General features: G+C 44.9%; 1 protein-coding gene across 1 annotated transcript in view; it reads left to right on the top strand.

The window, feature by feature from the left end:
- The first annotated feature begins 10,138 nt into the window (after positions 1–10,138).
- Positions 10,139–13,145, top strand: part of si:ch211-285f17.1 (sickle tail protein homolog) — a 187,465-nt gene continuing 184,458 nt past the window's right edge. The window contains exon 1 of the mRNA XM_046356220.1: positions 10,139–10,844. Within this exon, the coding sequence (XP_046212176.1) occupies positions 10,517–10,844 (328 nt within the window). The 5' untranslated portion in view covers positions 10,139–10,516. The remainder of the gene's footprint in view (positions 10,845–13,145) is intronic.

Here is a 13,145-nt window from a genome sequence, read left to right as displayed (position 1 = left end):
ATTTAGTCAAATAAATTGTATTTTTGAAATTATCTTTCTCCAAAAAAAATTAATATTGTCACATACAATATACATAACATACAATATACTGTTGAAGTCGAAAGTTTACATACACCTTAGCCAAATACATTTAAACTCAGTTTTTCACAATTCCTGACATTTAATCCTAGTAAAAATTCCCTGTCTTAGGTCAGTTAGGATCACCACTTTATTTTAAGAATGTGAAATGTCAGAATAATAATTGAGAAAATTATTTATTTCAGCTTTTATTTCTTTCATCACATTCCCAGTGGGTTAGAAGTTTACATACACTCAATTAGTATTTGGTAGCATTGCCTTTAAATGGTTTAACTTGGGTCAAACGTTTCTGGTAGCCTTCCACAAGCTTCCAACAATAAGTTGGGTGAATTTTGGCCCATTCCTCCTGACAGAGCTGGTGTAACTGAGTCAGGTTTGTAGGCCTCCTTGCTCGCACATGCTTTTTCAGTTCTGCCCACAAATTTGCTATAGGATTGAGGTCAGGGCTTTGTGATGGCCACTCCAATACCTTGACGTTGTTGTCCTTAAGCCGTTTTGCCACAACTTTGGAAGTATGCTTGGGGTCATTGTCCATTTGGAAGACCCATTTTTTAATTTTTTAATTTCACCTTAATTTAACCAGGTAAACTAGTTGAGAACAAGTTTTCATCTACAACTGCGACCTGGCCAAGATAAAGCAAAGCAGTGTGACAGAAACAACACAGAGTTACACATGGAATAAACAAATGTACAGTCAATAACACAATAGAAAGAAAAATAAGTCGATATACAGTGTGTGCAAATGGCGTGATGTAAGGCAATACATAGGCCATAGTAGCAAAGTAATTACAATTTAGCAGATTAACACTGGAGTGGTCGATGAGCAGCTGATGATGAGCAGATGATGGTGTGTAAGTAGTGTTAATGGTGTTCAAAAGAGCAGCAAAGTAAATAAAAACAATATCGGGATGAGGTAGGTAGATTGGGTGGGCTATTTACAGATGGACTATGTACAGCTGCAGCGATCGGTTAGCAACTCAGATAGTTGATGTTTAAAGTTAGTGAGGGAAATGTAAAACTCCAGCTTCAGCGATTTTTGCAATTCGTTTCAGTCACTGGCAGCAGAGAACTGGAAGGAAAGGCAGCCAAAGTGGGTGTTGGCCTTGGGTATGACCAATGAGATATACCTGCTGGAGCACGTGCTACAGGTGGGTGTTGTTATCGTGACCAGTGAGCTGAGATAAGGCAGAGCTTTACCTAGCATAGACTTATAGATGACCTGAAGCCAGTGGGTCTGGCGACGAATATGTAGCGAGGGCCAGCTGACTAGAGCATACAGGTCGCAGTGGTGGGTGGTATAGGGCACTTTGGTAACAAAACGGATGGCACTGTGGTAGACTACATCCAGTTTGCTGAGTAGAGTATTGGAAGCTATTTTGTAGATGACATCACCGAAGTCGAGGATCGGTAGGATAGTCAGTTTTACTAGGGTAAGTTTGGCGTCGTGAGTGAAGAAGGCTTTGTTGCAGAATAGAAAGCCGATTCTAGATTTTATTTTGGATTGGAGATGTTTGATATGAGTCTGGAAGGAGAGTTTACAGTCTAGCCAGACACCTAGGTATTTATAGTTGTCCACATATTCTAGGTCAGAACTGTCCAGAGTAGAGATGCTAGTCTGGCGGGTGGGTACGGGCAGCGAACGGTTGAAAAGCATGCATTTGGTTTTGCTAGCATTTAAGAGCAGTTGGAGGCCACAGAAGGAGTTTTGTATGGCATTGAAGCTCGTTTTGAGGTTAGTTAACACAGTGTCCAAAGAAGGGCCAGATGTATACAGAATGGTGTTGTCTGCGTAGAGGTGGATCAGGGAATCACCCGCAGCAAGAGCGACATCGTTGATATATACAGAGAAATGAGTTGGCCCGAGAATTGAACCCTGTGGTACCCCCATAGAGACTGCCAGAGATCCAGACAACAGGCCCTCCGATTTTACACGTTGAACTTTGTCTGCGAAGTAGTTGGTAAACCAGGCGAGGCAGTCATTTGAGAAACCAAGGCTGTTGAGTCTGCCGATAAGAATACGGTGAGTCGATAGCCTTGGCCAGGTCGATGAAGATGGCTGCACAGTACTGTCTTTTATCGATGTCAGTTATGATATCGTTTAGTACCTTGAGCGTGGCTGAGGTGCACCCGTGACCAGCTCGGAAACCGGATTGCACAGCGGAGAAGGTACGGTGGGATTCGAAATGGTCAGTGATCTGTTTATTAACTTGGCTTTCGAAGACTTTAGAAAGGCAGGGCAGGATGGATATAGGTCTGTAACAGTTTGGGTCTAGAGTGTCACGCCCTTTGAAGAGGGGGATGACCGTGGCAGCTTTCCAATCTTTAGGGATCTCGGACTAAACGAAAGAGAGGTTGAACAGCCTGGTAATAGGGGTTGCAACCATGGCGGCGGATCATTTTAGAAAGAGAGGGTCCAGATTGTCTAGCCCAGCTGATTTGTGCGGTTCCAGGTTTTGCAGCTCTTTCAGAACATCTACGATCTGGATTTGGGTGAAGGAGAAGCTGGGGAGGCTCGGGCAAGTAGCTGCAAGGGGTGCGGAGCTGTTGGCCGGGGTTGGGGCAGCCAGGAGGAAAGCATGGCTAGCCGTAGAGTAATTCTTATTGAAATTTTCGATTATCATTGATTTATCGGTGGTGACCGTGTCACCTAGCCTCAGTACAGTGGGCAGCTGGGAGGAGGTGCTCTTGTTCTCCATGGACTTTACAGTGTACCAAAACTATTTGGAGTTAGAGCAACAGGATTCAAATTTCTGTTTGAAAAAGCTAGCCTTTGCTTTCCTGACTGACTGTGTGTATTGGTTCCTGACTTCCCTGAACAGTTTTATATTGCGGGGACTATTCAATGCTATTGCAGTCCGCCACAGGATGTTTTTGTGCTGGTCAAAGTCAGTCAGGTCTGGAGTGAACCAAGGGCTATATCTGTTTTCTTAGTTCTACATTTTTTTAAACGGGCATGCTTATTTAAGATGGTGAGGAAATTACTTTTAAAGAATGACCAGGCATCCTCGACCAGGCATCCTCCAATATCCTTCCAGGATACCTGGGCCAGGTCGATTAGAAAGGCCTGCTCGCAGAAGTGTAGAGAGCGATTGACAGTGATGAGGGTTGGTCGTTTGACCGCGGACCCATAGCGGATGCAGGCAATGAGGCGGTGATTGCTGAGATACTGATTGAAAACAGCAGAGGTGTATTTGGAGGGCAAGTTGGTTAGGATGACATCTATGAGGGTGCCCATGTTTACAGATTTAGGGTTGTACCTGGTGCTTTCCTTGATAATTTGTGTAGGACTGCTGGGGTGTTATGCATATCCCAGTTTAGGTCACCTAATAGAACGAACTCTGAAGAGAGATGGGGGGCAATCAATTCCCACATGGTGTCCAGGGCAAAGCTGGGAGCTGAGGGGGGTCTATAACAGGTGGCAACCGTGAGAGACTTATTTCTGGAGAAATTAATTTATTAAATTATAAGATCGAACTGTTTGGGCATAGACCTGGAAAGTATGACAGAAGTTTGCAAGCTATCTCTGCAGTTGATTGCAACTCCTCCCCCTTTGGCAGTTCTATCTCGACAGAAAATGTTGTAGTTTGGTATAGAAATCTCAGACTTTTTGGTGGCTTTCTTAAGCCAGGATTCAGACACGGCAAGGGTATCAGGTTTGGAGGAATGTGCTAAAGCAGTGAGTAAAACAAGCTTAGGGAGGAGGTCTTCTGATGCATGCAACCAAGGCTTTTTCAATTACAGAAGTCAACAAATGAGAGTACCTGCGACCAAGCTTTAACTTCCCGACTGATGTCTTCAGATGTTGCTTCAAAATATCCACATAATTATCCTGCCTCATTATGCCATCTATTTTGTGAAGTGCACCAGTCCCTCCTGCAGCAAAGCACCCCCACAACATGATGCTGCCACCCCTGTGCTTCATGGTTGGGATGGCGTTCTTTGGCTTGCAAGCCTCCCCCTTGCAAGACAGATGGAGATAATATGCGTCTCCTTCCTGAGAGGTATGACGGATGCGTGGTCCAATGGTGTTTATACTTGCCTACTATTGTTTGTACCTTCAGGCATTTGGAAATTGCTCCCAAGGTTGAACCACACTTGGGGAGGTCTACAATTTCTGATTTCTTTTGATTTTGCCTTGAAATACATCCACAGGTACACCTCGAATTGACTCAAATGATGTCAATTAGCCTATCAGAAGCTTTTAAAGCCATGACATAATTTTCTGGAATTTTCCAAGCTGTTTAAAGGCACAGTCAACTTAGTGTATGTAAACTTCTGACCCACAGGAATTGTGATACGGTGAAATAATCTGTCTGTAAACAATTGTTGGAAAAATGACTTGTGTCATACATAAAGTAGATGTCCTAACCGACTTGCCAAAACTATAGTTTGTTAACAAGAAATGTGTGGAGTGGTTGAAAAACGAGTTTTAATGACTCCAACCTAAGTATATGTAAACTTCCGACTTGTAAACCTCGGACTTCAACCGTACATACTTCCCCGCGACTCGACCCCGGCTTTGAAGACCACTGCTTTGAGAGGTACAGTGTGTGTTGTCATACTTTCATTCACTTTTTAATCTTTCTAACGACTTGATTGAGAAAGGCTTTCAAACGATGTCTGTCCATAAATGATATGTTATTTAAGGGCTTTGAACATAGACTTATCTTCAAAGAGTACTGCAGCGTACCGTACAATCAGCATTGGGTTAAAGTCAGGATGCCTCGGGGAGCTATCCAATTCACATCGTATTATTAGAGGGTTTTCATTTGAGTCTGAGTGAAGTAGTGCACATACACATACACATACACACATACACATAACACATACACATACACACATACACACATACACACACACATACACATACACACACACACATACACACACACATACACACACACACATACACATACACATACACATACACATACACATACACACACATACACACATACACATACACACACACATACACACACACATACACACATACACACATACACACACACATACACATACACACACACACATACACATACACATACACATACACATACACATACACATACACATACACATACACATACACATACACATACACATACACACATTGAACAAAATCATTGCTTATTTTTAGGAAGTAATCGCTGGTGGCATTGGTTCACTGTTGCGGATATAAGTGAGCCTGTGTTTATATTTTTTTCTCTATGTATGTCTGCGTCAGAGTTTGGTTTCTACGTTTCACAATAGAAAATGAAGTTGAGCCAAAGGCCCGACGCTGCTTTCGTTCACATCCTTTCCTTCATAAGATTGGACGGTATAATCTGGCGTTGTTTCCCTTTATTCACAGCGAAACGTCCGTTTTTCTCTTCCTCACATTCTCCTAAGAACGAGGCTTAGGGCCGCATCCCAAATGGCAACCTATTCCCCTATTCGTGGACTACTTTTGACGAGGGGGATGGGGGAGTTATTGCAAATCACATGGCGACTGCATCGGTGTGTGTGTGTGTGTGTGTGTGTGTGGCTGTCTGTTTCAGGGGCCATAGTGCAATATTTTCTTATCAGAGCCCTATGTCGGGACTAGTGCCATTTAGGAACAGGATTCAGACTGGGTTTAGTAAACCCAATAGACACAAATGTATTCAGCTGCTCAGTAAACAACATTACTCTGACACATCAAGGGGATTAGGTTGTAGAATCAGCTTCGGTGGGTCTGAGTGTGTGTGTGTGTCTGTTTCTGTGTCTGTCACTGTGTGTGTGCATGCTCACATACATACATACATACATACATACATACATACATACATACATACATACATACATACATACATACATACATACATACATACATACATACATACATACATACATACATACATACATACATACATACATACATACATACATACATACATACATACATACATACATACATACATACATACATACATGCATGCATACAAACATGCATGCATGCATGCATACAAACAAACATGCATGCATGCATGCATACAAACATGCATGCATGCATGCATGCATGCATGCATACATACATACATACATACATACATACATACATACATACATACATACATACATACATACATACATACATACATACATACATACATACATACATACATACATACATACATACATACATACAGTACATACAGTACATTTCTTCAGCATCTCTTCAACTGTTTAAAGCAAAATGTCTGATACGGTACAGTACAAGCAGTACATTTCTTCAGCATCTCTTCAACTGTTTAAAGAAAAATGTCTGATACGGTTGTACAAGCATATCATTGCTCGGTTTCCATTATGTCCCACACCGTCTTCATATTTACCAGTCATGGAAATAGATCAGTGGTACGGTCCAATCAGATGGGGAACTGGTGATCCCCTCTTTCCTGTGGAAACAGACCTGGTGGTACAGCCTTTTGGCTACGACTGGCTGCTCTTTCCTCCTCTCATAGTTTGTTGTCTGCCTCCGTTCATCCTGTGCTCACTATAATCCTCTCCACGGTGTTAAGTCTCTCAGCACGCTATGACACGTACAGTACATCAAGCTAACACACTTCTGCTTCACACGCCAGCCACATGCTACACACTGAAACTGAGCACATGCACCATGATATGTGAGTGGTGGGTAGCCTCTGGAGCCTGACAGCAGTGTTGTCAGTGATGTCACCGGCTGTTACACCTGTTGTGGCATTACCTTGGTTCGTAGTCATACAGTGGGGCAAAAAGGTATTTAGTCAGCCACCAATTGTGCAAGTTCTCCCACTTCAACTATGACAGACAAAATGAGAAAAAACATCACATTGTAGGATTTTTAATGAATTTATTTGCAAATTATGGTGGAAATTAAGTATTTGGTCACATACAAACAAGCAAGATTTCTGGCTCTCACAGACCTGTAACTTGTTCTTTAAGAGGCTCCTCTGTCCTCCACTCGTTACCTGTATTAATGGCACCTGTTTGAACGTGTTATCAGTATAAAAGACACATGTCCACAACCTCAAACAGTCACACTCCAAACTCCACTATGGCCAAGACCAAAGAGATGTCAAAGGACACCAGAAACAAAATTGTAGACCTGCACCAGGCTGGGAAGACTGAATCTGCAATAGGTAAGCAGCTTGGTTTGAAGAAATCAACTGTGGGAGCAATTATTAGGAAATGGAAGACATACAAGACCACTGATAATCTCCCTCGATCTGGGGCTCCACGCAAGATCTCACCCCGTGGGGTCAAAATGATCACAAGAAGGGTGAGCAAAAATCCCAGAACCACACGGGGCGACCTAGTGAATGACCTGCAGAGAGCTGGGACCAAAGTAACAAAGCTTACCATCAGTAACACACGCCAGGGACTCAAATCCTGCAGTGCCAGACGTGTCCCCCTGTTTAAGCCAGTACATGTCCAGGCCCGTATGAAGTTTGCTAAAGAGCATTTGGATGATCCAGAAGAAGATTGGGAGAATGTCATATGGTTAGATGAAATCAAAATATAACTTTTCGGTAAAAACTCAACTTGTCGTGTTTGGAGGACAAAGAATGCTGAGTTGCATCCAAAAAACACCATACCTACTGTGAAGCATGGGGGTGGAAACATCATGCTTTGGGGATGTTTTTCTGCAAAGGGACCAGGACGACTGATCCGTGTAAAGGAAAGACTGAATGGGGCCATGCATCGTGAGATTTTGAGTGAAAACCTTCCATCAGCAAGGGCATTGAAGATGAAACGTGGCTGGGTCTTTCAGCATGTAAATAATCCCAAACACACCGCCCGGGCAACGAAGGAGTGGCTTCGTAAGAAGCATTTCAAGGTCCTGGAGTGGCCTTGCCAGTCTCCAGATCTCAACCCCATAGAACATCTTTGGAGGGAGTTGAAAGTCTGTGTTGCCCAGCAACAGCCCCAAAACATCACTGCTCTAGAGGAGATCTGCATGGAGGAATGGGCCAAACTACCAGCAACAGTGTGTGAAAACCTTGTGAAGACTTACAGAAAACGTTTGATCTCTGTCATTGCCAACAAAGGCTATATAACAAAGTATTGAGATAAACTTTTGTTATTGACCAAATACTTATTTTCCACCATAATTTGCAAATAAATTCATAAAAAATCTGGATTTTTTTCCTTCTCATTTTGTCTGTCATAGTTGAAGTGTACCTATGATGATAATTACAGGCCACTCTCATCTTTTTAAGTGGGAGAACTTGCACAATTGGTGGCTGACTAAATACGTTTTTTGCCCCACTGTATGTGAATCATACCGTGTGTGCGTGCGTGTGTGTGTCTAAATGTGTTGTGACCTGCCTGTAAACGATCAGCCTCACGTTTGACCCTTTAAAAAAAACGTAATCTCCCTCAGGGATTCTGTCATCTCCTATAGTTAACTTTGTTTTTACCACCGTCTCCAGATCAGTTATTTTGTTCTTCCTATTGGAGATCAAGGCATTGTAATGAGGACAGCCTGACCATGGGTCTGTCAGCATCTTGTTTCATACCCATACTGAAGTCTGAGATTGTGTTTATGGTTCTGTCCCAAATGGCACGCTATTTCCTATATACTGTAGTGCATGACCAATTACCAGAGCCTTATGGACCCTGGCCAAAGGTAGTACACTATATAGGGAATAGGGTGCCAATTGGGATGTATCCTATACGTTAACTCAGGAGAGGAGTTAGTGCTGAGTGTGAGGATAAGCAGTGTGTACAGATGTAAAGAACATTTTGTGTAGGTTCTGAGGAGAGGGAGGAGAGGGGAGAGGAGAGACGGAGGAGAATGCCCCTCTGAAGCTCTCCGATCCCCAAATGAACTTCTTATGTCTTTTAAAAAATGTATCTCACCTTCACAGTTCTCTCCCTCTCTCTCTCCCATCTCTCAATGTTGCCTCTCACTGGTCTTACCCCCCCCCCCTTTCTCTCCCTTTCTTTTATCTGAAGCTCTGTGTGGCAGCCTATCAGGGCCACACACACACCGTCCAGCGAAGCTTGCTGTGCTCTACATTAATCCACCTTTCCTCTGTGCTCTTTAATTCTCTGTAAATTCCCCCAGTGAAGGGGTCTTATGTATATGTTAGTGTGTGTGTGAGAATGTGTGTGTGTGTGTGTGTGTGTATTCTGACTGCTTCCATTGTCAGGACATCGTCTTTTCTCACGCATGAGGAGGAGTGAAACTGAGCTGGAGGGACAGTGTGAACGAGGGAAGGAGAGAGAGAAAGGAGAAGGAAAGTGGGAGAGAGAGGGATGGGAGTTTGAGGTGAATCCGTCGATGGAGTGGTGAGCAGGAATGCGTGCAGCTGTGTGTGTGCTGGGCGGCTGAGCGGTGACGTGAAGCGACTGACACACATCTGGAACGGCTTCAGCAGCTGCACCTGAAGAGGAGGGATCCCAAATCCTCCGCTCTCTTTCTCTCTCCTGCTCTCTCCCTCGTGCTCTTTTTTTTCTCTCTCTCTCTCTCTCTCTCGCTCTCTCTGTTCCTCTCTCTCTCTCTCTCTCTCTCCATATCCCTCTCTCTCTCTATCTCTCAGTGTGTTTCGCCCGGTGCTCGCCCAAGCACTGGAACAGTTACATACTGAGCATCAGAAAAGCAGTGGAAGAGCAAAGAAGAGGAAACCCGAAAAAAGAAAGAGAAGAGGAAAGAAGAAAAAATAGAACTACTGCGGAGCAGTGGAGAGAAGGAAAAGAGGAGACGGAAAAGAACTGCCTCGGACTAAGAACTGTCTGTGTTTGACAGGGTCGTCAATGAGAGAGGGAGTATGCAGGATTCAAGAAAAGGAGACGAGAGGGTGTGACAGATCGGGCGACAGAGAGGAAAGACAGTGGGTTATAGAGCTGGAATGCGCTGACACTAAGGACCTGGCTTCTTCTCTGCATTTGGCCCACCACCTCTTGCTGATCCACAGGTTTGAAGACTCGCACACACACACACACACACACACACACACACACACACACACACACACACACACACACACACACACACACACACACACACACACACACACACACACACACACACACACACACACACACACACACACACACACACACACACACACACACACACACACACACACACACACACAGCTCTGTTTGCTTTGGAGGATGAGCCCAGGAGGCCCTGCCAGGAGAAGAGTACACCTTCCAGGGACCTGTTGACTCTTCCCGCCCCTTCTCTCTCTCTCTCTCTCTCTCCTCCTCCTCCCCTTCTGCCTTCCCAAAAGTGCCCTCTTCCCTCTGGCTGCTCAGCCCAGCCTACCTGCTCCAGTCAGGACTCGCAGAGCTGAGTGGGAGACACACTGAGGAGCCCTGAGACCTGGTATACCCTACCCTTTCACCTACCCCGGACCTGGCACTGACAGAGACTGAGAGAGACCGATAGACTGAGAGTCCCAGAGACCTTTCACTGACTTTCACCAGAATGTCTAAAGCTTCGAGGCTGGCTCGGCCCTCCTCGGTCGGTGCAGGATCCAAGCTGCCATCCTCCCGTAAGGAGGCTCCGGGAGGGGCCCGAGCCAGGGTGGTGAGTGTGGGGGAGAAGCTGATGAGGGCTGGCAGCGACGGGACCCTGACCAAGCAGAGGGCCCTGGCTGCACAGCAGCAGACAGACAAACAGCAGAGCCAGATGCAATCTCAGACCCAGAGCCAAAGCCACCTAAGCCAGGCACAGACTGGGGACACGGGGGCCCAACCCAAGAGTAGAATCAGCCCGCCTAAAGCCTCGGCCCTCCCACAGGGCTCTATGCACAGTAAGTACTGGACCACACTCATATTGCTTTACCACTGTGAGACTGGTGTGTACACCCTAGTGTCAAACTAGGGACATTGTTGGGTATTCGTAGCCGGGGCTGCCACCAAGAGCTTGTGAAAAGCGAGAATCAACAACCTCTGAATAATCCGTCTCACACACAGAGTTTATGAGCATGTATTCCATTCCGTGTTGTTGTTTTTTTGGTTGTAACTCTTGTACTGTAGTGTAATAGTAGCATAGTAATTGTAGTAGTTACAGTGGATGGGTGCTGGTCTAGTTTCAGTAGACTGGTGTTTCCCAAACTCGGTACTCAGGACCCCAAGCGGTGCACATTTAGGTTTTTGCCCTAACACTACGCAGCTGATTCAAATGGTCAAACCTTCATGGTTAGTTGATTATTTGAACCAGCTGTGTAGTGCTAGGGCAACCCTGCAGTAGACATTGGCCGCCAGGGCAGTTTCCTTACACCCATGCTACTCAGTTTGACTTTTCTTGCCCTGTGCATTTATCAGTGTGGTTGGCTACACTTCGTTAAGAGAGGATTAGTGGGCTATCTGTTTGTTGTGTGTGTATTGGTCAGACTGGTATGTTGTGTATGGTCCAGGATTAGATCTACCTATCAGGGCTCCGCTTCCTGTCCTGTTCATCAGTCAGACTAGTGTGTTGTGTTGTGTGTGGTCCAGGATTAGATCTACCTATCAGGGCTCCGCTTCCTGTCCTGTTCATCAGTCAGACTAGTGTGTTGTGTTGTGTATGGTCCAGGATTAGATCTACCTATCAGGGCTCCGCTTCCTGTCCTGTTCATCAGTCAGACTAGTGTGTTGTGTTGTGTATGGTCCAGGATTAGATCTACCTATCAGGGCTCGGCTTCCTGTCCTGTTCATCAGTCAGACTACTGTGTTGTGTTGTGTGTGGTCCAGGATTAGATCTACCTATCAGGGCTCCGCTTCCTGTCCTGTTCATCAGTCAGACTAGTGTGTTGTGTTGTGTATGGTCCAGGATTAGATCTACCTATCAGGGCTCCGCTTCCTGTCCTGTTCATCAGTCAGACTAGTGTGTTGTGTTGTGTATGGTCCAGGATTAGATCTACCTATCAGGGCTCGGCTTCCTGTCCTGTTCATCAGTCAGAGTAGTGTGTTGTGTGGTCCAGGATTAGATCTACCTATCAGGGCTCCGCTTCCTGTCCTGTTCATCAGTCAGACTAGTGTGTTGTGTTGTGTATGGTCCAGGATTAGATCTACCTATCAGGGCTCCGCTTCCTGTCCTGTTCATCAGTCAGACTAGTGTGTTGTGTTGTGTATGGTCCAGGATTAGATCTACCTATCAGGGCTCCGCTTCCTGTCCTGTTCATCAGTCAGACTAGTGTGTTGTGTTGTGTATGGTCCAGGATTAGATCTACCTATCAGGGCTCGGCTTCCTGTCCTGTTCATCAGTCAGACTAGTGTGTTGTGTTGTGTGTGGTGCATGGATCAAATCAGCACTATGTATCCTATCCTGGGGGATGCTTGGGAGTCGAACACATTCCTCACCTGGTCACATGACTGGAGCCCCGTCACATTGTTGTTATCTCTGTGGGGTGCGGATTAGGGAAGGGTGCAGGGGGTCTGATCCCTCACTTTTGGCCACATCGTCACATTCCCACACCCCAGTGAGCTTAGATTTAGCACAAGAGGAGAGTTGAAGGATGTGTCCCAAAAGGCAGCCTATTCCCTTTATAGTGCACTGGTATCGCCCGGCCCTCGTTAAAAGTAGTGCACTATATAGGGAATAGGGTTCATTTGGGATGTACAATGAACCTGCCCATGGTTTTACCGTGCCATTGTCTTGAAGTCTTGAAGGTTAAGTCTAAACCATAAGCAGGTAGTGTAGGAGGAACTTTTTAGGAATAAGTTATTCACTCTGTTAGTTTTGGTGAGTAGCTGGTATTCAGGTACAGGCGTATTGTGTAAACCCTCATGTTTATTTGAATGACAGACTGGCAGTGTTTTTGTTACGCTGCCTACGCCCTCTGTCAATCAAGATGTTTACTTGCAGTTACACACACACATGCACACAAACATTTACATTTACATTTTAGTCATTTAGCAGCTAACACGCACACACAGCTATCCGAGCAGCTAACCGATCGCTGCAGCTGTACATAGTCTATAGGAAAATAGCCCACCCATTTTCACCTACCTCATTCCCATACTGTTTTTATACTGTTTTTATTTATTTATTTTTCTGCTCTTTTGCACACCAATATCTCTACCTGTACATGACCATCTGATCATTTATCACTCCAGTGTTAATCTGCAAA

The sequence above is a fragment of the Oncorhynchus gorbuscha genome, linkage group LG07 (genome assembly GCF_021184085.1).
Source record: "Oncorhynchus gorbuscha isolate QuinsamMale2020 ecotype Even-year linkage group LG07, OgorEven_v1.0, whole genome shotgun sequence".
NCBI classification, from domain to species: Eukaryota; Metazoa; Chordata; class Actinopteri; order Salmoniformes; family Salmonidae; genus Oncorhynchus; species Oncorhynchus gorbuscha.
This window is presented reverse-complemented; position numbering and strand designations above follow the sequence as displayed.